The sequence below is a fragment of the Erinaceus europaeus genome, chromosome 18 (assembly GCF_950295315.1).
Source record: "Erinaceus europaeus chromosome 18, mEriEur2.1, whole genome shotgun sequence".
Taxonomy (NCBI): domain Eukaryota; kingdom Metazoa; phylum Chordata; class Mammalia; order Eulipotyphla; family Erinaceidae; genus Erinaceus; species Erinaceus europaeus.
The window spans coordinates 18,101,401-18,126,354 of NC_080179.1; the positions used below are offsets into that span (position 1 = coordinate 18,101,401).

General features: G+C 38.4%; 1 protein-coding gene and 1 pseudogene across 4 annotated transcripts in view; both read right to left on the reverse strand.

Annotated features, from left to right (window-relative positions):
* Window positions 1-24,954, reverse strand: part of MAP3K20 (mitogen-activated protein kinase kinase kinase 20) — a 179,505-nt gene that overhangs the window by 79,223 nt on the left and 75,328 nt on the right. For all 4 annotated transcript variants that reach the window (XM_007527210.3, XM_060177708.1, XM_007527211.3 and 1 more), the window contains exons 3-8: window positions 23,332-23,419; window positions 15,989-16,090; window positions 12,234-12,299; window positions 10,334-10,362; window positions 9,374-9,511; window positions 1,689-1,775 (exon numbers count right to left, since the gene is read on the reverse strand). In XM_007527210.3, the coding sequence (XP_007527272.1) occupies window positions 1,689-1,775; window positions 9,374-9,511; window positions 10,334-10,362; window positions 12,234-12,299; window positions 15,989-16,090; window positions 23,332-23,419 (510 nt within the window). The remainder of the gene's footprint in view (window positions 1-1,688; window positions 1,776-9,373; window positions 9,512-10,333; window positions 10,363-12,233; window positions 12,300-15,988; window positions 16,091-23,331; window positions 23,420-24,954) is intronic.
* Window positions 19,091-20,685, reverse strand: LOC103117205 (UPF0729 protein C18orf32 homolog; annotated as a pseudogene).

A 24,954-nucleotide genomic window follows, 5' to 3' on the forward strand; every position in this document is an offset into this window, starting at 1 on the left:
TTTTAAACCCCTGGATCGATACTCCAATGTTCTGAAAGTGCTCTATGCTGCCATTTTAAATAAAATGCTATTTAAAAATATTAATTGTTCTGTTTCATAAATGCTTGGGAGTATCAAACTAGCTTTTAGAACAACTTTCTTCTAGCTTATCTTAAAACAATGTAGAGAGAAAAAGATTACATTGAGTGCCCTGTTCTAAAGTCAACAGAAGGTCAATAATTTCCTTCATTCTTATGTGTAAACCTAGAAGCAACATCTAAGCATCTTACTGGCAAAAGAAATAGAACAGATTAGAACAAGTAGTCTCTCACATCAAGAACATATTAGTTATCCTATGTGTGAGGTCATATTTCACAGCACACCAGGGATTATTATCATATTTAATTAAAACAGAACAGCTTCTGTGGAACAGTAAGTCAAATACATTCTTGAATATAACTCCTCATTTTTTTTTTTTTAAAGAAATTAACAGCTCTCTCCTATCAGGCTTAGCTATCGTGAACATTTCACCCATTATTATTGGCTCAGGAGGACAAATTAATAAAGTGACTCTGGATTATGTGGTATGAGACACGGACACTTAGATTCTCAGAGTCAATAGGCACTTTTCGCTTAATTGAGTTTATTTCTGCATTCATAGGGGGACCAGATCAATTACATTCTTTCAAAGCATTAAAAAGGGAGTATCTGTTTGTAGTCACCATTTCTGCAAATTATTTTATCCTAAGATTGCAATCTTACCCTTTGGAGAAGGCACAGATAAAATGTGGACAAAGTTTTGTGAAATGAAGTCACCCTGCATCACAAAGACAACTGTGTGCTTCCATTACATGATCTAAGTTCTCATAATACCTTGACAGTGGATGCTTCATCCTTATGCTGAGAATTTCCATGGCTGTGCCTTTCAGTCACAATTTTAAACCTTTCAAAATGTAGTTGCTCTCTTTGATATGAATGTACCATGTTCTCTGATGTAGGCTCATAGGTCCAACTAACTGAAAGCCTCAATTTGTGGGAAGAAGAAAAGCGAGGCTGGGGACACAGCACAAACGGTGTTTACGCCACTGAAGTTCTTTTGAAATGGAAAGGCTCTGCATGAAGAAGCGAGCAGTTAGGCCACTGCCTCGCCAATTCCAGAGAGGAGCTCATCTTCAATGTGGTGTTCAACGTAGGTGGCAAAACTGTAATTTTTCCCTTTTTTGAAACTATTTTTTCTTCTTTTATTTTTGAAATTCTCATCTAAGCGACAGTTTCTTGTACTATAGTGACTCCTGCTGGGAGAGGTAAGTTGAAGTAGCTGAAGGTCTCTTACAGATATATCAACTCCCGGCCAGTAAAAAAGATGTCCTAAACGCAGGAGATGGAGTTAAACTGTCCCCTACCCTGGACGCGATGGCTTCTTTCATCACTAAGAACAAACCCCTAGGTTTTACAATTGAGACTGAGAAACTAGTACAGTACTTGTACAATTTTTGATCTACAGCATCACGACGTGAAGCTGCAACAATTAGATGTAAAGGGTCCATTCATGAGGAATAACATCACTTTGACCCTTTGTGTTAGCTCCTACTGCTAATCTTTCCATAAGCGTGAACTTACTTTCAATTTGAAGAAGATGAAAAAGTCTTTTGCAAAACCCCAATACTGTTTTCTGATCTATGTACCTGAATGGAGAATCGTAGTCTTACCTCGTTTTTTTCCACTACAAGCCAAGCTACTTGCAATCCTTCCAACCCTTTAAAGGGGACCTCCCTTGTTAGCATCTCCCAGAGAACCTGGAACAAAAAAGAAAATGGAATTTTTATTCTTGTACTTTATATTTTTAGCATGTTACTGAAACTTTATCTAACATTTAACTGTATCCAATTACCAGACACAACCAACTCCACCTACAGAAACTTGGGCAAAACATGTATTTCATGCACAGAACTTCTCCCGTTTAATATATACATTTTTGTTCTTTATTTCTAAAGAAGAAATTAGGGTGAAGTTTATAGCAGTGAGAGTCAGATTTAAAAGTTTATTGAAAAGAGGGGTATATGCAATTAAACTTTATCCCCTAAGATATTCGAAGTCCCACAAATTGAATTTTATGTTTTGCTAGTAAAAATACTTTGTAGTTTCAATATTTTATACATTATAAGACAGTAACTGGGAATTCAAAAGTATATTAAAAGGCTCAATAATAATCGCAGCTAAAAAATAAAGCTCCCAATCCACATCACTGGCTAAACTACTTCTCCCCACAATGGTGAGCGCTCACTGAGCTGTGACATTTGGGTTCTGTGACTCACAATGAATCCATCTAAGGGATTCATTTTCACCAACCTGTGACATAACTTATCACACTTTCTTATCAAATGCAATAATCACTTCATGTACATCTAGGCCGAGTGTGTGTCTCTGTGTGGGAGGTGGGTTCATGTATGTGCTCTTCTCTGCAACTGCAGAGATCGGTCACTACTCAATGTGCACTGGAATGCCCAAAGAAATCAAACTGCTGCTGAAAATCCCATGAAGCCACCACAGATTCTGATTTCTCTTTAGACATTGAGCAAGGAAGATACACACCCAGTTACCTTTTTCTATTTATACAGATGAACATCAAAGATCTGAGTCTACCAATACTTCATGGGATGAAATGGCAGCTTCAATTTTAACAACCCCATCAGACAGATATAATTCTTATTTTGTAGTAGATGAGGAAACTTAGACTTAAGAAAGTTAAAAAAATTTTGCCCAAGAACACTCAGTCAGTCACTAAGTGGAGGAAGTCAAGTATGAATTGGCTGTCTCACTCTGAAAGTCAAATTCTTAATTCTAATGTAACTCACTATGAAAAGTTGTGGTTTGAGAGAGAGAGAGAGAGAGAGTGAGGGAGAGAGAGAGAATGTGGCATGCTACATGCCAGATAGGGAACCATGGCAGAAGTGAATCTAGCAGTTCTGATTAAGATTTCTCCCACCCTTAAAAAAAAATAAATAAACAACAACACACTTCAGACTAAGAATATAGATTGAGGACATATACTCCATTCAAGTAAATTCTATGAACCTTTAAACTCCGTATCCACTATTTTCTCAGTCAGTGTTCAGGCTTCGTTGAGCCACAACGTTAAATGAATTCTGGCTAATACAAAGATAATTAGCAGGAAAATCAGGGAAATTGGCAGATGCTGCTCAAGCAGGAGAGGAAAAAAAAAAATCACTGAAGCCTCTTTGGGCTTTTAATCAAGTGTGTAAGATACTTCTTTAGAAGAGCTGCTGAATAATTCTATTTGAGGCGCAGAAATAATTAGGGAAAGGTAAGGAGGCACCCTAGAAAGGGATGCTTTTAGCAAACAGTTTAAGTAAAGATGGTAGGAGTCAGAACAGGTATGCCATCACCCAAATCCCCCAGCCTAGGGGCACAGGGAGCAAGAAGGCTGAGCAGGAAGTAAAGCCCCTCAATTTGTTGCAATTACCACTCCCCCCGTGCTGGGGTTGGAGAGGGGGAAACGATATGAAGGGCAAGTAAATGCATGGAGTTGGCATTCCTACAGAGAATGGGAAAAGTGTATTCGCTTCAAATAAATCACATGCTTCTTCAGACTCCCAGCCCTTCGATGAGCAGTCTGGTTGGTGTCTTCTGTTGGTGTCGATGGGATTTTACAAGGTAAAATGCAAAACCCAGAACTTCCATAGTAACACTGGGAAAAAATTTACCTCGTGTCATTCTCTATTCCAAAATAGTCTGTTGGAAATTGTCCAAAATCTAATAAGATCCAAGTTGTATTTCTCTAAAGAGTTCTAGCCCTGGAAAAAAGAAGACTGTTTTATGTAATACCCTCTCTGCATCTCTTAAGAGATACTAGAACTGAGGGAATCATTTGATGGATGGAAAACCGTCAGGATGGCGTCATTAGCTGCTGGGTTCTGAAGCCCAAATGAGGTCTTTAGTTTCATTCCTGTGTCAGCACCTCTCATGGATGTCTATTATTAATTCGCCAGATTCAAGAATTTATCAAAAAGTAGGTGATATGAGATAGGGCAAAAGCTCTCTTTTTTTTTTTTTGGTCCCCTTACACTAAACAAAAATGACTTGGCACATAAAAGGTAATTTTGTTGAGGAAGCTCATTTGAGATCTAAAAATACATTAAACCCTGCCTGAAAATATCAGGTATGGACGGGGATGTCGGCTAAACAGTATTATGACCTTTCACTTTGAAAATATTTTCTGATTCTTTTTATACTGTGATGTCCTCACACTGAAACTGTTCACAAAGAAAACTTCTATTTTTAGTTTACTGAAAAGAAACTTGGACATGGCTGTGTACTTTTCCTGTCTTTTCTTTTACAAACAATGGAAAGCCATTACCTGAGCCAGATGTGTTCTGGAACAGGGCTCGCAGACAAGTAAGGCAGCCATGCACTCAGACCATTGCAGGGTTTGTTTTTTTACACCAGAGCCCTGCTCAGCTCTTGTTGATGGTGGTGTGGGTAATTGAACCTGGGACTTCAGAGCCTCAGGCATGGCAGTCTCTTTACATAACGATTATGCTATCTACCTAGACCATTTCATCTTCAAAACTGGTTTTCACTGAGAAGTTTCTAAGAAGGTATTCCTCTCTGCACTGTCACTAGGACAGTTTTGTTTTTCAAGGAGTAGCTAGGCTTCGTGTTCTCAGACTGTTTATTCTTCCACTAATTTGCACTAAATGGTGTGTGTGTGTGTGTGTGTGTGTGTGTGTGTGTGTGTGTGTGTGTGTGTGTGTTGTGTGTTGTGTGTAACATAACTATCCCTGGTTTGGCCCTTCAAGAGATGTTATCATAAGAGTGTAGGGAAAACTCCTTGTAAAATGGACAAAACAAAAAAATGGAGAAACAATTGTCTGACTAGCAAAGTTCACTAGCATGGACCCAGGCATTTCAAGTACATTTGTGTATTTTTATTAGTGATTTGACAATTTAAAAAAGAAATCTAAGGGGTCGGGTGGTGGTGCACCTGGTAGAGTGCACGTTTCAATACACAAAGATCTGGGTTCGAGCCCCTAGTCCCCACCCACAGGGAGACCGCTTCACAAGGAGTGAAGCAGGGCTGCAGGTGCCTCTCTGTCTCTCTCCCTCTCTATCATCCCCTTCCCGCTTGATTTCTGGTTCTCTCTATCCAACAAACAAAGATAATAATTTTATTTCAGGGTATAATTTCACACCCACACATGGTAATCATTTTACCCTCCACCAAATCCTACCACTCCCCACCTCCCCCTCACCCCCAGCACATTTATTTGAAAGCTGAACAAAGCTTGTCAGTCTTTCCATGTGTTAAGAAGCAGCAAAGGTTTATCAAGGTGAGGAAGGTCAGGGAACCTGAGAACATTCGAGGCTGATTCTTACGGCAAGAAAAACTACAAAAAATGAGATGGAAAAAAAAACTGAGTTCTTTTGGACAGGGGTTTCAAAACAGAACAGCTATTATTTTAATTAATTAATTAATTAATTAATTTTTAATGGCCACCAGGGTTATTGTTGGGCCCCCACCACTCCTGGCAGCCATTTTTTTCCTGTTGTTTTTCCTTTCTTGTTTTATTTCACAGAGAAAATTTGAGACGAGGGGAGATAGAGAGGGAGAAGAAAAAAAAATAGACACCTGCAGACCTGCTCTTCACCACTTCTGAAGCATCCCTCCTGCAGTGGGGAATAGCAGCTTGAACCTGGGTCCTTGTGCATGGTAGTATGGGTGCTTAACCAGGTGTGTCACTGCCTGGCCCCCCAGAATAACTTTTCATGGTCTTACTTATTTGTGATTATTGGGGGTGGACTGAAAGAACTAATATATATATCTGAGCCACTGACTTGCCCATCAGTAACTGTCCTACTCTTCCCTCCCCCTTTTTTTCATTCAGATAGACAGCACCACTGCAGAGCTCTCTTTCGTGCCTCGCCTCAGCATTTCCCACGTGGTACATATCTGGTGAGCTAGCTTACCTTTCTGCCCCTAAGAGTTACTTTATGTAAACATGTTCTAACTGACAAAAACAGGTTACCCACCTCTTTGAAAGGCCACTACCAAAACTTCTTAATATAAACCACATGACTTTCCTTCTTAGGCATCAAAGTTTATGGTCTGCAAACACGTGTGTGTGTGTGTGTGTGTGTGTGTGTGTGTGTGTGTGTGTGTGTGTGTGTGTGTGTGTGTGTGTGTTAGATAGAAACAGAGAGAGAAATTGAGAGGGAAGAGGGGATAGAAGGAGAAACAGCTGCAGCATTGTTTCAATGCTCCTGAAGCTTCCCCTGTGGGTGGGGATCAGGAGCTTGCAGCTGGTTCCTTATACACTATAACATGTGCACTCAACCAGCTGTGCCACCATCTGGCCCCCAGACTACAAATTTCTAAAACTAGCATGGTTGCTATCTCAATAGCTATCCTCTTCTGTTTCCCACCCTACTAGGGAGAGAGAGAGGCAGACTGGGAGTATGGATCGACCAGTCAACGCCCACGCAATTGCAGAAGCCAGACCTCCCACCTTCTGCAACCCACAACAACCCTGGGTCCATGCTCCCAGAGGGATAGAGAATGGGAAAGCTATTGGGGAGGGGATGGGATATGGAGATTGGGTGGTGGGAATTGTGTGGAGTTGTATCCCACCATCCTATGATTTTGTTAATGTTTCCTTTCTTAAATAAAAAAAAAAAAGGTTAAAAAAAAAAGAAAGAAAGAAAAGAGAGTTAACATACAAAGCCAAACAAATTGTTGAACAATCATGGACCTAAAGGCTAGACTAGTGCAGATGAATTCTTGGGGGGTTTTCCATTTTGAGATAGCTAGTGGGCATATTTTAGTTATTTTTCAAAGGGCCCGTAGCTATACTAGTGGTTTATTTTTATTTTTATTTTTTTGCCTGAGCCTGAAATCTGATATGCAGGTGGATCCATTTCATTAATGCAGTGGGGGCCAGGCTCAAATATGTAATGCTGGTTTTTCTTTGCTTTTCTTTGCTTCCAGGGTTATTGCTGGGGCTCAGTGCCTGCACTTGGAATCCACCACTCCTGGTGGCCATTTTTTCCATTTTATTGGATAAGACTGAGAAAAACTGAGAGGAGAAGATAAAGAGGGAGAGAGAAAGATAGATACCTGCAGAACCGCTTTGCCACTTGTACTGTGTCCCTCCTGCAGATGGGGCCAGGGGCTTGAACTTGGATCCTTGCACCTGTCCTTGTGCTTAGTACTATGTGCACTTAACCAGGTGTGCCACCACCCGGACCCTGTAATTCTGTATTTTTTAAAGGGCTTTGGAAAGCACGCTTGTACTTTTTTTTTTTTTTAAGTAGTGTTCATCCAGAACAGAATAGGAAGGAGTCAGATTAAGTACAATCCTGAATTCTCATTTACAAGTAAAAGTTCAATGTGTACTTTTTTGAATGGAATTCAGTTAACATAGCTATGGGTAAGGAAGTTCAACATTTCAAAGAAACCTCTCTTTCTTCAAGTTAGTAAACAACAGAAGCTGTTTTCTTATTTATTTATTTATTTATTTATTTTATTTTTTACCAGAGCAATGCTCAGCTCTGGCTTATGGTGGTGCCAAGGATTGAACCTGGGACTTCAGAGCCTCAGGTATGAGTCTCTGCATAACCATTATGCTATTTTCTGTGCCCCAGAAACTGTTTTAAAAGACTCTGTGAATGAGTGCAGCCTAGAATGTTCCAAGCTATGACCACAGAATGCAAACTCAGTTGCAGAGTTTACACTGGCTCCTATGCTGAATATGGGCCTCAGATCAAATCTATGGGGTTTACAGTTAATGGTATTTATATACTTTCCCCATATTTGGGAGCTATTCTCTGCCCTGATCAAGCTTTCTAGTCCTATCTCCAACTCTGACACCATCTCCCCAGACAATATCTTTAGACCACCTGCATGTTAGCTGTCAGGCTCAGGCAAAAATTATTAAAGTCCTGGGCCCCTTGGAATAGACCTAAAATAGACCTATTAGCTTTTTCCAGAATGGAGACCCCAAATCTCATCTGTCATAGTCTTACCTTTAGATTTCTGGTTATTAAACAGTTTGTTCTGCTTTCTATCTTAATGCTTTTCAGCCACTAAGTTGCAGATGCTACCATGACACCAACCTGACTTCCCTGGGCAGATGACTTCATCAATGTGTCCTGGAGCCCCACATCTCCAGAGTCCTGCCCCACTAGGGAAAGATAGGGATAGAGTGGGAGATCGACCTGCCAATGCCCTTGCTCAGTGGAGAAGCAATTACAGAAGCCAGACCTTCCACCTTCTGCATCCCATAATGATCCTAGGTCCATGTTCTCAGAGGGATAAAGAATAGGCAAGCTTTCAAGGGAGGGGATGGGAAACGGAACTCTGGTGGTGGGAACTATGTGGAATTGTACCCCTCTTATCCTATGGTCTTATTGACATTTTTAATTTTATAAATAAATTTTTAAAAAAATGAAAAAAAGAATAGATCAATACCTAAATACTTGAAAAAAAAAAAAAGACTATCTGAAAAGGCGTTTTTTACCTTTACTAATTAACAGAAGACTAATATAAATGTAAAAATTGCTATTCAAAATCTTGTGATTGAAGCTAGCAGGCTCTACAGAGTAACACTTGGTGTGTACATATAGTTGAGCAATGTGAATATTCAGTGACTGGCTGCAAAGTTTGATATAGTAATTCAAATTACTTGATAGAATGATTTGTTAAGCAATTCTTAAACCCCTCAAAATAAAACATTCTACTTCCATTCCATCCTCACCTCCCACTATTTTGTTCTTATAACTCTGTTGCTCTGTTGTTATTCTCAAGTAATAGCTTGAATACATGCTCTAAGAGAGCCACTCCTACTTCCTAAGACCTGCAGTAGGCATGAACCGGAAGTACACCTTCTTCTGCACTCCAGAAATTCACTAGTCAGGCTAGGGGCTAACACTAAACAATCTTCTATTGATTCCTTTGACAGATCTACTGGTGCAGTAGATTGCTTCTGGCAGATGTTTTACATAACTCACCACAGTGAATCTTTGTTCCAAGTGATCCACATCTCTACTAAATTACAGAGTCTCTAGTCATATCTCCATCCAGGAAAACACTCTTCCCAGGGAAATAGCAGGCCTAGCATAATTTCAGGTTCTATGCTAGTTTGTTTCTTAGAAGTGATAGTGGCTGCTACTGACTGAGGAATGGAATAACTTTGATGCAGAAAAGTGACTAATGTAAATGAATGTTCTAGCAATTCGAAAGTGTTTTGTCTGCTGCTACTTCATTCCATCAGGTATAGCATCCTTTCTTAAAACTTTTCTAAAATGTTATCTCCCTCTTCTCTTGGTTGTTTGTACCCCCCCCCACCCCATTCCTTAGCATAGAAAACGAGCTCACCACACCATAGGAATATGTGTCACAAGTTTCAGACACAGGGAGACTTTGGATGACTTCTGGTGCCATCCACGGGAAAGTTCCGACCAAGGACATGTGTGTTGTATGGTTATGGAATCGAGAGGCACCAAAGTCACAGATCTGAGAACAGAGAAACAAGCATTAACTTTCTACAAAACAAAACAAAACAAAAAAAAAAAAAACCTACATCTGAAACACACAGTTAGGTCACCATTACACCTGCCATACTATCAGTGCAGGCCATGTTTTTCAAAACTCATTGTTTACTTAAAGAGAAACAGAAAGGGAGAGAAATAGAAGAGAGAGTAAGAGTAACACCCTTCATTGCTCCACTACCCGTGGGTCTTCACCCTGTGCTGTGGTACTCCTATGTGGAGTCAGTGCTCAGACCCAGAGCTCAGACTATGTGAAGTAGCCCCAGGCCCTGGAAAATACTGTTTCGTTTGATTTTCTTTTTTTTTTTATTTGAGGGGGCTAATGCTTTACAGTGTAGTCATTGACATGTGAGTACAATTTCATTATGCACCAAGGTCCCACATTTCTCTCTATCCTGGAAATATATATATATTTTTTAAAAATATTTATTTACTTATTTTAAGAAAAAGAGAGACACTAGATCACCACTTGGTCACATGCAGTGCGAGAGACCAGTTAGGGCTTTATGCAGAAACAACATCCTGTGGTTCACCTGCTGAGTCACCTCTGAGCAGTGTTTTTTTTGTTTGTTTGTTTGTTTTTTAACCAGCGCACTTATCAGCTTTGGCTTATGGTGATGTGTGTGTGTGTGTGTGTGTGTGTGTGTGTGTGTGGGTGGGGGGTTAACCTGGGATTGTAAAGCCTCAGGCATGGGAGTCTCTTTGCATAACCATTATGGTATCTATCCCTGCCCTACAAGTTTTGTTTTTTTCACAAGTATTTTTTAATTAAAAGAAAATGTCCTACCTTCAGTACTCCATCAGCAGCTATAACAACTGAAAGGGGAAAAAAAAGTACGTCATCATCTAATTTGTTTGAATTATGCTTTAAAATCATAAACATCTACTTCTGCCTTTCATACGACACTATGAAAGATAAAAGTGAAAGTATTTACCATATTTACTTGTCTTCCTTTCTACTTGAAACAGTTCAGTCTGGAGTGATGAAGTCCCAGCAATTATATATATATATACTCTTATAAGAAAGCAAGAACCAGAGCACCATTTCTGGCATAAGCTGTTTTAGGGACTGAATCCAGAACCTCAATCACACAGAAAACCATCTAAAAATAGGCTGGCCATGTTTTTCCCAGTCCTGGAACCTCTGGGGCTTTGCAATGTGTGTGCTCAACCAGATGCACCACCACCGGCCCCACCTCTGGGGCTTTGCTTGTTTTCCTTCATGCTCCTCTTGATCGATACCATTTGATATTGCATCTGCTGACCTCAATCAAATCAATGCAACCAGGGCCACCTTGACATGCTTCACTTCAGACTGTGCTCTGGGACACCAGGCCTGGGATGTCAATCCTCCTCCAGCTCTGCCACCGAGTTGCAGACGCCACCATGATGCCAACCTGACTTCTCTGGGCAGATGACCTCACCAATGTGTCCTGGAACCCCACCTCTCCAGAGCCTGCCCCCCTAGGGAAAGACAGAAACAGGCTGGAGGTACGGATCAACCTGCCAACATCCGTGGTCAGCAGAGAAACAATTATGGAAGCCAGACCTTCCACCTTCTGCACCATAAAGCTCTTTGGTCCATACTTCCAGAGGATAAAGAATAAGGAAGCTTCCAATGGAGGGGATGGGATATGGAACTCTGGTGGTGGGAATTGTATGGAATTGTACCCCTCTTAACCTACAATCTTGTCAGTCATTATTAAATCACTAATAAAAATAAATAAAAATAGGGTGGCAAAAATAGTATGAATATACACTTTGACTCAGAAATTCTCTTGTATGAAATTATTCCAGAGAAATCATCAGAAATACATTAAATTCTTTCTGAAAGGTATCAGTTCAACATATTTGTCTTACTTTAGTGGGGTGGGAAGAAAGAGAGACCAACTGAGACCAGAGCACTGCTATGTCTTATGGTGGTGTGCAGGACTGAACCTGGGACTTTGGAGCCTCAGGCTTATGCACCAACATAAAAGTTTCTGGAGAATACAGGCCCTGGAAAAGGATGGCAGAAGACCTAGTAGGGGTTGTATTGTTATGTGAAAAACTGAGAACTGTTATGCATGTACAAACTATTGTATTTACTGTAAAATATAAAACATTAATCCCCCAATAAAGGGGGGGGAAACATGGTGTTATTTCCTCTATTCCATAACTCAACATTTTTTATCATAGAAAAAAATGTAAACAAAAGATTTTTTTAAATGTCAACAATCTTAATGTTTACATTGCTGTACATGTAATGCAATACAAAGCACCCTCTTAAAATAACATGGGAAAATTTCACACATGTTAACAGTAGAAGGATTTTTATGGTATCAGTGGTAAGATAAAACAGCAGGTTACAAAAGATACAGGAAGCATGATACTTCTTTCTTTTTTTAAAAAAAAAATTATTTATTGAATAAAGACAGAGAGATTGAGAGTGAGAGGGGAGAGAGAGGAAGGAGTGTAGGGAGAGGTGGAGAGAGGCCAGCAGGAACGCTTCACTGTTCGTGAAGCTTCCCCTTGCAGGTGAGGACCAAGGGCTTAAACCTGGGTCCTCGTGCACTGTAACCTGTATGGTCCACCAGGCGTATCACTAGGTGAGCTACCACCCAGCCCCACATGATGTTTCTTTCTATTTACAGACACATGAGTTTTTTTAATAAAAGTAGTAAAATCAAAGAATACGTGTACTTTACCATTTCTTGATTTGAGATCTCTGTGAATCACCTTGACAGGAGCTTCCATATGTAAGTAGTGCATCCCTTTTTAAGTGAGAAGGGAGAAAGGCCCATCACTATTATGTAAACATTTCACCAGTACTGCCTGTCATATTTTAATAAACTATTAAATAGCAGGAGTTGAATTTATTATCCTATTCATCCACAATTAATAAAAAAGAGAAGGATATATATTAGGAGATTTTATATGCTAAGTAAAATTTATATGCTTTAATCTCTTCTGACCAAGGTTTTTAGTTTTCATATGAATATTGGCAGTTATGCCCAGTTGAAACCTTTTTTTTCCCTCTTAATATTCTTTAATACTTGGGTGTGGGAGATAGCATGATGGTTCTGCAAAGAGACTTTCTTGCCTGAAACTTTGAAGTCCTAGGTTCAATCCCCATACACCACCATAAACCAGAGCTGAGTAGTGCTCTGGTTTAAAAAACAAACAAACAAAAAAAAACAAATTAAGACTCTAGATGTAGAGGTGGGGTAGGAATGGGAAAAACTGGATTCATTAGTCTTAATCGGTAAAGGGTTTTATGACCCTCAGAAAAAAAACACAGTAAGTTACAAAATACTTTTGTCTTCCTATAAGGATAAATCTTTAAGATGATCTACATTTAGCTCTCTACAACATTCTCTCTCCAGCATATTTAGAATATAAATCAAATTACTAGGGCCAGGTGGTGTACCTTTTAATAATTGGAATGACTGAAATTCAGTTACCTTTTATTTACTTTAAGAACCAAATTCCCAAATAAATTCTCAGGCAGACTCTATTAATTACTATCATCTGTACAGTTAGAGAGCTTTTGTACTCACTAACAAGTAAGGGTTTTGGAAAACAACATTTAAGTACAAGTGCTGTTATACATTACTTTTCTTCTTCATAGCAGATATTATGAGAAAGCATACTCTAAATCAGTAATGACTAGTACACCTTTGTAGAATATTAAGTGCACGAAGAAATGGTAACATTTGATTTAATTTCTTTTTATAGAACCATCTACAATCTGGCCTTATTTTTGTTACAAATAACTAAGACAGATAAAAAAAATACCTCTGATGACATTTGAAGAGTAGGAAATTACTAAAAAAGATTTGTGTTAGTTTGGACTCAATGATCACTATATTTTGAGACTGGGGTTCATCTGTTTGGATTCTTATCCTGCACTGTTGACCTGGAGCAAATTCAGATCTACTTGCTTTTAGACTTCTTGCATACTTTCAAAGATCTTTTCTTGGCTTTGGGAAGGCACTCTCTAAGCAGTGGTGTAATCACTATTTCAAAATGTTATGAATCAACTCTTGAAATGAATTATTCATTCTTTATTTCCCAACATCTTGTTGCTTCAGTGGCTTCAACCATGGTCAAAGAGAAAGGCACATAGCTAAATTTGTAACAGAATCAACAACGACTATAGCAAAAATCAAATCTTCTTACTTAATTCCTGAATTACTGCCAGAGAAGGTTGAAGTCATTCTAAAAGCATTGATTTCTTCCTCACCTTACAGACTACTTTTAATATTAAGTACTACATGTGACTATTAATAAATATTTTATCTGCTTTACTCTTTTGATCTGTGGCTAAACTCACTAGAACTTGCCTTTCACAGTGCAATTTGCCAGTCCACGACAAAATGATTTAAAAGGTTAGTCATTTTGGATACTGCCTGATAGTCAACTCATATACTCTTCCTCCATATTCTTTCCTCTTCTTTCTCTTGTTTTTCCTCTTACAGAGTACAAAATCTCCAGAAACCTCAGAGATGACCAAGTGGGACTGAAACCATAGGCCTCAGAGGTCTAACAGGGACATTGTAAGGAAAAGGGGACAGGATAGATGAGTTTTACCTGCAAGGGACTAAGGCATCTTCTGTAGTATATGCACAGCAGGAAGTAGAGTGACTTATGCCTGATGATTTGTTTGCTGTCCTATCCATCCTGAGTGTTATTAAGTAATAGCATGGGTGTAATTGGCAGAGTATCCTAAATGCTAATGTCTATACAGTGAAGTACTTTAAGTTAAGGACTGCTGTATGTGCGTTTGTATGCATGAATTTCCACAATGCTTGCAGTGGTTCCCAATGACAGCACCTCACTCTGTTTACCAGGAGACAGATCCTTTACGCTCCTGACAGGCAAGGGAGTGACTACGATGATACATGAAAATGTCTTGAAGAACCTGAAATCTCAAGTCTGATTTGAGATGCCTGGTGCATGAATACGCAATTAAGTTAATTAACACAGCCAAAGTCTTAAGTGCACCATCCTAAACATAGAGCTTATTATTCTTATAAGGTAATGAAGTATCATTCAGCTGCAGCATTTAGCATGAAACTAAAAAAAAAAAAAAAAGTTCACTATCTGAAGAATTTGGCAGGTGCCAATGAAATTTAAAACAGACAAAGACAATTCCTAAGAGTACTTAGTACTTTTGGAAACCACTCTGACTTTCCTGTAAAAGCAGAGTGCTAAATATCCCTTTATTTACTTTTTAAAGAATGTTTACAGAGAGTAGAGTAACAAAATGCTAAGGAGTTAATTGCCCCAGTAAAATCTGAACACACTTGCTGGGTTAGGGGGCAGTTTGCTAGACTACAAATGCAACTATCAAGTGTCATTATTTAGATTCAGTTGTTTCCAGAGCAACTTTTAACAGTTACAAATAAAACTGATATGTTCACTTAGAAAAATAGGGGGGGAAAGATAAAAAAATAAATGGAATTTAAATTGCTTTAGAAAGCATTACATTGTGCAGGAACTTAAGAGGGAAAAAGACTTGCAGACCTTGTTCAGGGATCTTGTATATTAAAAATATTTCACTTCCCAGGGTGATTTCCAAGTCCACATTACATATAAAATAAAACCTCAATTGCTTTTACATGTCAGGACAAATAAAAAAAAACATTTTTGCAAGTATTTACCATTTTTAATACAATGTTATACATACAAAATGAGTAGAACTAATCCTACAATAAATAACCTCTTCTGGCAAATGAGTCTAAGGAGAGACTTGCAGAGTAATAGCATTTAATGTGTCAAAAGCAAGCTGTTAATTTCAATGGCACAAAACTTTGCAAAATGGTTATCCTGGAGACTTTGCTGGAGGTTGATTTTAGGGGAAGAAAGAAATGAAAGGGAAAAGGAACCATATAGTAGAAAGGCTATTAAAATATGACCTGAAAGGTAACTTTGTAGAATTTTTAAAAAATTCTTTTGCCTCCAGGGTTATCAGTGGGACTCGGTGCCTGCACTAGGAATCCACTGTTCCTGGAGGCTATTTTTTCCCTTTCGTTGCCCTTGTTGCTTATTGTTGTTGTTGGATAGGACAGAAAGAAATTGAAAGGAGGGGAAGACAGAGAGGGGCAGAGAAAGACACCTGCAGACCTGCAGGTGAAAGACAGAGAGGGGCAGAGAAAGACCTGCAGACCTGCTTCACCATTTGTGAAGCGACCCCTCTGCAACTGGGGAGCCGGGAGCTCGAACTGGGATCCTTACACCTTACGATTTGTGCTTAACCCGTTGCACCACCCACCCAGCCCCCAAAGTTATGATTTTTTTATGGTTATTTATTTATTTTAACTTTGTAGAATTCTTGCTAGTCTGGGTTTGATAAAGAACATCTAAAAGACACAGAATAACAAATTTTCTAACAAGTCATAATGTCAGCATAGGATATGCTCCTTAACCAATTCTACAAGGATATATAAAGCATCATTACCTTTGGCTACATCTGTGGCCCAGGTCATAATGTGATCCATGTCCATCTCTTCACTTCTGTTACTGTTAATGTAATCATAAAGTGACCCCAAAGAAGCATATTCTATTTTTAAAGGAAAGATAAACAGAATTAAAACCAGTACACTTTTCAGAATAAAACTTTATTTTCATTGGGAAAATGTGTTAAAGAGATTTATGAAAGTCATAAAATATAAGAGCTGTTAAATGGTGTGGTTTCTAAGACGTATTAATCTATAAAGAAATCAGTCAAAGACAAGTTTACACATCAAACTGTTAAAACACAGCTGAAAGTATAAACTGAAAGCCATTTAAAGGGAACTGACAGGACACAAAGAAGCAATAGCAGAATGTATTTGAAACAAAGTAGGGTTTTTTTAATTGTTAAGATCAATTTTAAATCTTAAGATCAAAGTTAAAAGACTTTGTGACAACATGTACCAAGATCTACTCTTGCTGCAATAGGATTAGGAAGAATCCTTAAATTTTAGTCACAAAAAGCCAAAGTGAGAATATTTCCCCAAAAAAAGGACTGAAGTCTAAATCATGAGCCATAAAATACACACCGTTTGCATATATACCTTGATGACTTTTCTGTTGGGCAGCTACTACCACTATGCAATTGTATCATCTTTCTGTTATTCAAAAGAGTTTCCTCCTGTTTGTTTACAGTTTTAAGACTTTAAACGTTTTAAAACTTTTTTAACACCCCGCTCTGCTCTAGTCTGCTCTCTCTCTACATGTGTACTTTTTCAAGACAGTCTACATAAGTGGGATCATCCACTATGTATGTGGCCTTTGTGTCTGACTTCGTTCCTTTCATAAAATATTCTATTGTTTATTCCCACCGTACTCCATCCTTTTATGACTGAATAGTACTCCACTGTATGAACATAGCACATTCGGTTCATTCACTCACCATTGATAAGATACCTGGATTATTCCCAGTTTGGGGATACTAATTATGAACAATACAGCTATTAACATTTGCATACATGCCTTTGTGTTTTCATTTCCCTTGGGGAAATTCTTAGGAGTAGAATTATTTGCTCAAAAGGTAAGTTTAGGTTTACCATTAAAAAAAAAAAAAAAAACACAACCTATCAAACTGCTTCCCAAAGAGGCGATGCCACCACCAGCAATGTAGGAGAGTTTCAGTTTGCCCTTGCCAATACTTGGCATTGGCTGTGTTTTTGGTTTGTTTGTTCTAGTGGGTATAACTAATTCAATTTCATGTTTTCCTAGTGACTAAGGAACTTGAGCATCTTTTCATGTGTCTATAATCCCCCCCTTGTATATCTTCATTGTAAAATATCTATTCAAACGTGTGTCCATTTTTTTTTGATTGGGGGATTAATGGTTCACAGTAAATATAGCTGATGATAAATGTGTAACATTTCTCCATTTTCTGCAAAATACTCTCACTCCCAGCCTAGATCCTCCTCTGCCATCATGTACCAGGACTTTAAAGCTCTTCCTCTCCCACTCCCATTCCCACTCCCACCCCGCCCCCAGAGTCCCTTACTTTGGTGCAATACACCCACCAGACCCAGTCCTACTTTTGTGTTTCCCTTTCTGTTCTTATATCTCAAATTCTGTTCATGAGTGAGATTATGCCATATTCATCCTTCCTTTTTGGGCTTCTCTCGTTTAACAAAATTCCTTCAAGCTCCATCCATGATGAGGTGAAGAAGACGAATTCATCATTCTTAACAGCTGAGTAGTAGTCCATTATGTATATATACCACAACTTTCTTAGCCTATGTGCCTGTTTTTAGTAATAGAGTTGCTTTTGTCAACACTGAGCTCTTAGTGTTTTGCAAATGGTTTGCAAATATTGCCTCCCTGTATCTTGTCTTTTCATTCTCCCAACAGCATCTTTCAAAGAATAGGAATTCCCAGTTTTGATGCAGCCAGCTCTTCTTTTATGAATGATGTCTTGGTGTCATAGCTAAGGATGCTTTACCTAACCCAAGATATAAAAACATTCTATTTTTCCCCTAATAATTTTTATTACCCTTGTGGTAAAAAAAAATAAGGTATATGATTTTCAAATAACTTAACTCCTCCCTAGAAAGTAGTTTATTGGGGCCAGGCAGTGGCACACCTGATTAAGTGCACACACTACAGTGCGCAAGGACCTGGGTTCAAGCCCATGGTCCCCACCTGGAGAGGGAAAGCTTCACGAGTGGTGAAGCAGGGCTAAAGGTCTCTCTGTCCCCCTATCTCTCTCTGTCTCTATCTAATAACAGATAGATAAAAGATTTAAAAAAGAAAGTAGTTGACTGGATTTTAGCATAAAATATTTATTTTAGTTTTTTTTAAAAAAGCATTTTTGAGGCTAGCATGATGCCGACCAGACTCCCCTGGACAGACAACCCCATCATGCTTCCCCAGAGCCCTTCCCCACTAGGGAAAGAGAGAGACAGGCTGGGAGTATGGATCGACCTGTCAACACCCATGTTCAGTGGGGAAGCAATTACAGAAGCCAGACCTTCCACCTTCTGCATCCCACAATGACCTTGGTTCCATATTCCCAGAGGGTTAAAGAATAGGAAAGCTATCAGGGGAGGGGATGGGATACAGAGTTCTGGTGGTGTGAAGTTATATACCTCTTATCCTATGGTTTAGTCAATGTTTCCTTTTTATAAATAAAAAATTAAATTAAAAAAAGCATTTTTGAGAACCACATTACATAAACATTACTTTTTAATTCCTGATAGTATTTTTTCCCTTTGGGCTTTATAGAAACAATAGTTGGCTTTGAAAAATGTAAATATATAGCAAGTACTACTGAGACAAATATCATTACTGTAAAATCTCTTTATAGGGAGTCAGGCAGTAGTGCAGCAGCTTAAGTACAGGTGGCGCAAAGCACAAGGACCAGCATAAGGATCCCGGTTTGAGTCCCTGGCTCCCCACCTGCAGAGGAGTTGCTTCACAGGCAGTGAAACAGGTCTCTCCCTCTCTCTGTCTTCCCCTCCTCTCTCCATTTCTCTCTGTCCTATCCAACAATGACAACAATAATAACTACAATAATAAAACAACAAAGGCAACAAAAGGGAATAAATAAATAAATATTTTAAAAAATCTCTTTATAATACTGTATCACCAAGTCCAAGCTTAGTTTGAACTCTAAGAAATGTTTTGAGCAAACGTCTGGAATTTATTATAATAAGACATGAACTAGCTTCTAATTGGCTAATAAGAAAAGACCAACACAGTTTCAAAACATGTAAGTTGGGTGTGTCTGTGTTTAAATTAAGGTCAAGATAAAAGGAATGAAATTAGACATATAAAAAAATATGTTTTCCACAACTGGGTTTAAAGGGAATTTATATTTGTTAAAGAACCACATAGAGCTAATATCTCAGCGCAATGATAAGAGACAATGAAGGTCATAAAATATAAGATAAGAGGCAACAAAGATAAGCAGTGAGAGCAGCCCCAGAGCACAAATGCATAATTCACCAGCCTTTGAAATCCTAATGCATCTTCTATGGAACCTGGGGACCAAGGCTGCCCCCATATTTCTGCTGGGTTGCTCTGTAGTCTGACTTGCTACAAAGAGCTACATGATTTAGCTTCTGAAGGCTTCCTCTTCTAGGGGTAATCTTACTGTTACACTCTCAACTATTTATGCCAGTAAAAAAAAAAAGTTAAGAAGATAAAAGAATAAAAGTAGTACAGATCAGAAATTCGTAAGTATAGGTCCATAGTGAACCTGCAACACAATTCTTTGCCTCTGCCCCCCCCCCATTTTCTCCCCTTTTTCTCCTAAGGATAACCACCATGTTTCCCCAAAGTCTTAGTACAATTTGACATTTTAAAACAAACATGTCCATGTGTTTCATTCAGTTCTTCTTCTTTTTAAACTCAATATTTAATCATTTGTAGGAATAGAAAGAACCTAACAAGGATTAGGATTACATAATATACAGCAGATATTTATGAAAAAGACATCCTAGAGTTTCCTGGGTTTTTTTTCTAGCTTTTTCAAGGCAATTAGCTATAATTATTATAGGAGCTGCAACAGTAATTATATTTTTAGGTTTTTAGTCAGTATCACCTCCCAAATTCTCTCCTCCTTTGTACAGTTTCCCAGTGAAATTGTACACCACTTAAATTAGAAGAGTACAGAGAAATTGGGGCAAACTCCTATGAATGAAACCTAGAGGTGCCCCAAATTTTAAGTGCTGATTTTGTAGCAGCATTAATGGCGTCAACCTTCTATTTATTCATATTATTGATGAAAAAGAAGCTTAGATGTGGTCATTAAATACATCTAAAATACAAATATTATGTGTTTCCTGGTTAGTGTCAGGAAGTCATTTGATCTGCCCCACATTCTATCTGGTCTCTGAAAAAAAAGGTCAGAGACAATTACAAAGAGGGTGCTGCATATCGTCAGGTCCATTCTCAAAACAATGAGATCACAGGGAATGTGCCTTCGGTGTTTCTTTTTATCAGATATTTCTGCTGTTCCTCTGGTTGTTAATCCATTTATGCCTGCATCCTTACAGTCTCCTTTGCCTTGGGTTATCATTGGATTCTGGTATAGCTTTTTAAGGCCACATCCGACTAACAAAAGATGAAATCAGAGGGTAGATGTATGGTTCCAGGAATTTTTTTGTAGACCCAGAGCAGAACCAGAATGACAATACAAGAAATGCACACCATCGTTTCGGGCTTGGGGTCCTAGACTGTTAATACCACTGACCACCAAGCCCAAGCGAAAATGGTGTTTCAGTTCTTTATATTGTACATATGACTGAAGCTATACAGTAGTTGTCTTTCAGAGAAATACAGTTCATTTGCAACAGATATACATTATAGTTACGAGAATACTTGAAGAAAAACACCAAATTAAAGAACCTCAAGGTATTATATATGATAAAAAGAATGAGAAAAGAAAAAGAAAGTTGTAAATTAAGTACTAGAGAGAAAATGACATCATTTAAAAAAGATACAGAGAACTGTGTGCTTACTAAATATATTATACATAATATATGTTACATATATAAACCTAACAAAGTCTATTTTATTTATTGATTTATTATTAGAGATAGAGAGAAACTGAGAGGGCAGGGAAAAGTAAAGAGGCAAAGAGCTAGAGACACCTGCAGCCCTGCTACACCACTCATGAAGCTTTCCCCCTGCAGGTGGGGACCAGGGACTTGAACCTGGATCCTTGTGCTCTATAGCATGTGCGCTTAACTAGCTGTGCCATCGCCTGGCCCCACAAAGTCTTTCTTAAACTGCTCTGTCTCACCATTCTCTGCTTGAACATCGCCTTATCCATTTCTTCCTCCTCTTTCATACTTTAAAGTTGTCTCATATTTCTATGGTTTGTGTTTCTGGGTCTGTTTTACTGTGTATCGCCTGCTGATTGCTAAACATTCCCTGTTTCTTTCTCTGTGGCACTCCTTTCAGTACCCATTGTTCCTTCATATTTGAATGATAGTCTTGCTGGGTAAAGTATGTGTGGCAATTACTGTTTTTTTTAATCCTTGAATATACCACTTCACTCTTTCATGGCCTCAATTGGTTCCTGCAGAAAAATCTGATGCCAGTCTGACTATGCTGCCTTTATAAGTCACTTTCTTCTTTTCCCTGGCAGCTTGCAATATTGTTTCTTTGTCCTTGATTTGGGATAGTTTCACAACTATCTGTGTAACTCTATTTGGGTTTAGGAATTTTGGAGTTTTCTTTGCTTCCTGAACATCCATATCCTTACCACATTCCCAGATTTCAATAACTTTCTGCTACTATTTCTTTGAATATAGTTTCTGTCCCCTTCTTTCTTTCCTCTCCTCCTAAGATCCCTATAGTTATGAAATTTGTTTTTCTTGTGGAGTGTTCAATCTCTCAAAGAGATGCCTCATTTTTTTCTAGATCTTTTTTCACTTTCTACTTTGAATTCAAAGAGTCTGGCTAGCTTGTCTTCTATTTCTGATATTCCCTCTTTTACATGACTTGTTATTTGAGAGTGGAATGCATTCAAAGTGTCCTTCAAACTCTGTAACTCTGTTTTCTTTCTTTGTTAAAAAAAGACTTTTTATTTATTATTGGATAGAGGCAGAGAAGCTGAGATGGGAGGAGGAGGAGATATAGAGCCCTGCTTCACCACTTGTGATGCTTTCCTCCTATAGGTAGGGACCACGGGCTTGAACCTGGGTCCTTGTGCACTGTAATGTGAATGCCTAACCAGTTGTGTTACCACCTGGCCCCTCCTAAGCTAGTCTTTTATAGAAGTTATTGTTTTGTTGTTATTTTCTATAAAGATAATTCAAATTCTTATCTCCATAGTAGAAGGACAGAGGGCTAATCATTTAAGGTTTTTGTTTGTTCTGTTATAAATCAAAGAGCCACCATGACAAAGAACCTGGTCGTCACTTATTATAAAATTAAAGCTGGACCAGTCAACGCCCATGTTCAGCGGGGAAGCAATTACAGAAGGCAGACCTTCCACCTTCTGCAACCCACAATGACCTTGGGTCCATACTCCCAGAGGGATAAAGAATGGGAAATCTATCAGGGGAGGGGATGGGATATAGAGATTTGGTGGTGGGAATTGTTGTGGTGTTGCACCCCTCCTATCCTACGGTTTTGTTAATGTCTCCCTTTTAAAACAAATAAATAGATAAACAAATAAATAAAACTAAAGCTGATGCTTAGGAACACAAAATTGTTCATTGGATTGTACAAATTTGAGCATAAACCATTGAAAACATGTATCTTTCTGTATTTTTATAAATAAAAACCCTCCGTGTGCACCTTTGTGGAGAGGGAATTTCCACAAGTTTTAAATTGCTACTACAAATTATATGATAATTTAAATCAAGGTCATTACCAACTCAGATGACCAAACTTGAAAAATATTGTTCTTATGACAAAGACCTTGGAGGAAAAAAAAAAAAAGAGTATGCTCTAATGGGATTAAAATGCCTTGCAAAGAATTACAACATGAACGACTTCAGGAATCTTAATTTGTGAAAGGTCACAGAGTTACAAAAAACATCACTCATTTCAACTAATTAAATGAAATTTTAGTTAAACAGCACCTTTAAATATTGGTAGTGCAGCTGTGTGTGCATTTAAATAGCGTCTATGCAGATATAATTAGCACAATTAAACATGGGTAGAAGTGGAAACACCATTCTTAATTATATTGATATAATCAGTTTTATTAATGCTTTATAGCAACAAAAGTGACATCTGACAGTAGCACACAATTCACGACTAAACCTAATATTAAGCACTTTAGCATATTAGGAAGTCTAAAGTGAGGTAATAGGGAAAGAAAGTCAAATAACAAGTCCCTACCTGTGACGATACCATAGTTGGGAGGTTCAAGAATCACTCCATAAAACTGGATGATGTTTCTGTGACTGAGAACGCTGAGTATTTCTGCCTGTATGAGAGTAAAGTATAAAGTTAATAAAAATTCCATACTTAAAAGAGTCTAATCAAATATATGTTCTTGGATAGAGACAGAAATTGAGAGGGGTGGGGGAAAGGTAGAGAGGGCGAGAAACAGAGAGACACCTGCAGCCCAGCTTCACCTCTCATGAAGCTTTCTCCTGCAGGTGAGGACCAAGGGCTTGAACCTGGGTCCTTGTGCACTGTAATGTGTGCACTTAACCAGGTGTGCCACCACCTGACCCCCTCAGATAGGTTTCTTATTCAGTTGCCAGTTACATATATTTACAAAGATATATCTGAGCTCAATAGTGTATGTGAGGTTGGTGGGACTGTCTTTGGCGGTATTCACAAAAGTTTAAGGACTGGTACGGAAGCATTCTTGACTTTCTAAAAACTTAAAGAAAATAAAGTTGGAGTGGCAACAGCATAGGTGCTTACTAGCAAGTTGGCAAGACTGGTAGTGGAGAAAGTGTAACTACAGAGGGAAAATGTCTATCTGCAGTAAGAGTCCTCTTAGTAGTCAACTACATTTCTCTCTGTAATGTATTTCTTCATAAGGCTGATACATCAACTATAGATTGGTAGTCAGGACAAAATTAAATTATTGGCTTTTAACTATTAATAGAATATGTTAAAGTAGTGTCTATAATGCTTATCTACTCTAACTCAAAATATATTTTTTTAATGGGGGAGGTAATGGTTTGCAGTACTGTCTTTAACACATAGGCACAACCTCTCATCTACTCTTGATAGGTATCTAAGAGACACAACAGGACCTTAATGTCCCTACATCTTGTCCCTTTCCCTATTTCTTCAGAGTTCTTTGATTTGATGCAATACACCACACCCACTCCAAATATTCCCTTATGTTTTCCCTTACTGTTCTCTACTCTGAAGTGACACCTAAAAGTGACCATTCAATCACTTCATTCACTCTTTTGGCCTTGTCTTACTCAACATAATACCTTCAAGTTATGACCAAGATACTGCCAAGGAGATGACTCCATCATTTTAAACAGCTGCATAGTATTTCATTATGTATATGTGCCACACTCATTTAGCTATTAATTTGTCATTAGGCTTCTAGCTTTCTCTTAACTGCTATGAACATTGGTGTGCATAGGTCTTTGCAGATAGATGTTTTTTGTCTTCCCTGGGTATATCCTCAGGAGAGGGACTGCTGGCTCATAACATAGGTCCACTTTTAGTGTTTGGATGAATCTCTTTTGTTTCCCAAAGGAGTTGGACCAATTCATATTCCCACCAGCAATGTACAAAGAGAGTCCCTTTCCCCCAAAGCCTCTCCAACAGTTGGTGTTTCTGTCTAATGTGTTACATTCTCATAGGTAAAGTGGTATTTCAGTGCTATTTTTATTTGAATTTCCTTGATCATCAGTGACTGAGCATTTTTTTTCAAGTTAGTTAGCCCTTTGTATCTCTTCTTTGGAGAAGATTCTGCTCATGTCCTCACCTCACTTTTCAGTGGGGTTGTTTGTCCTTTTATTGTTCAGTTCTTTGTCTCTT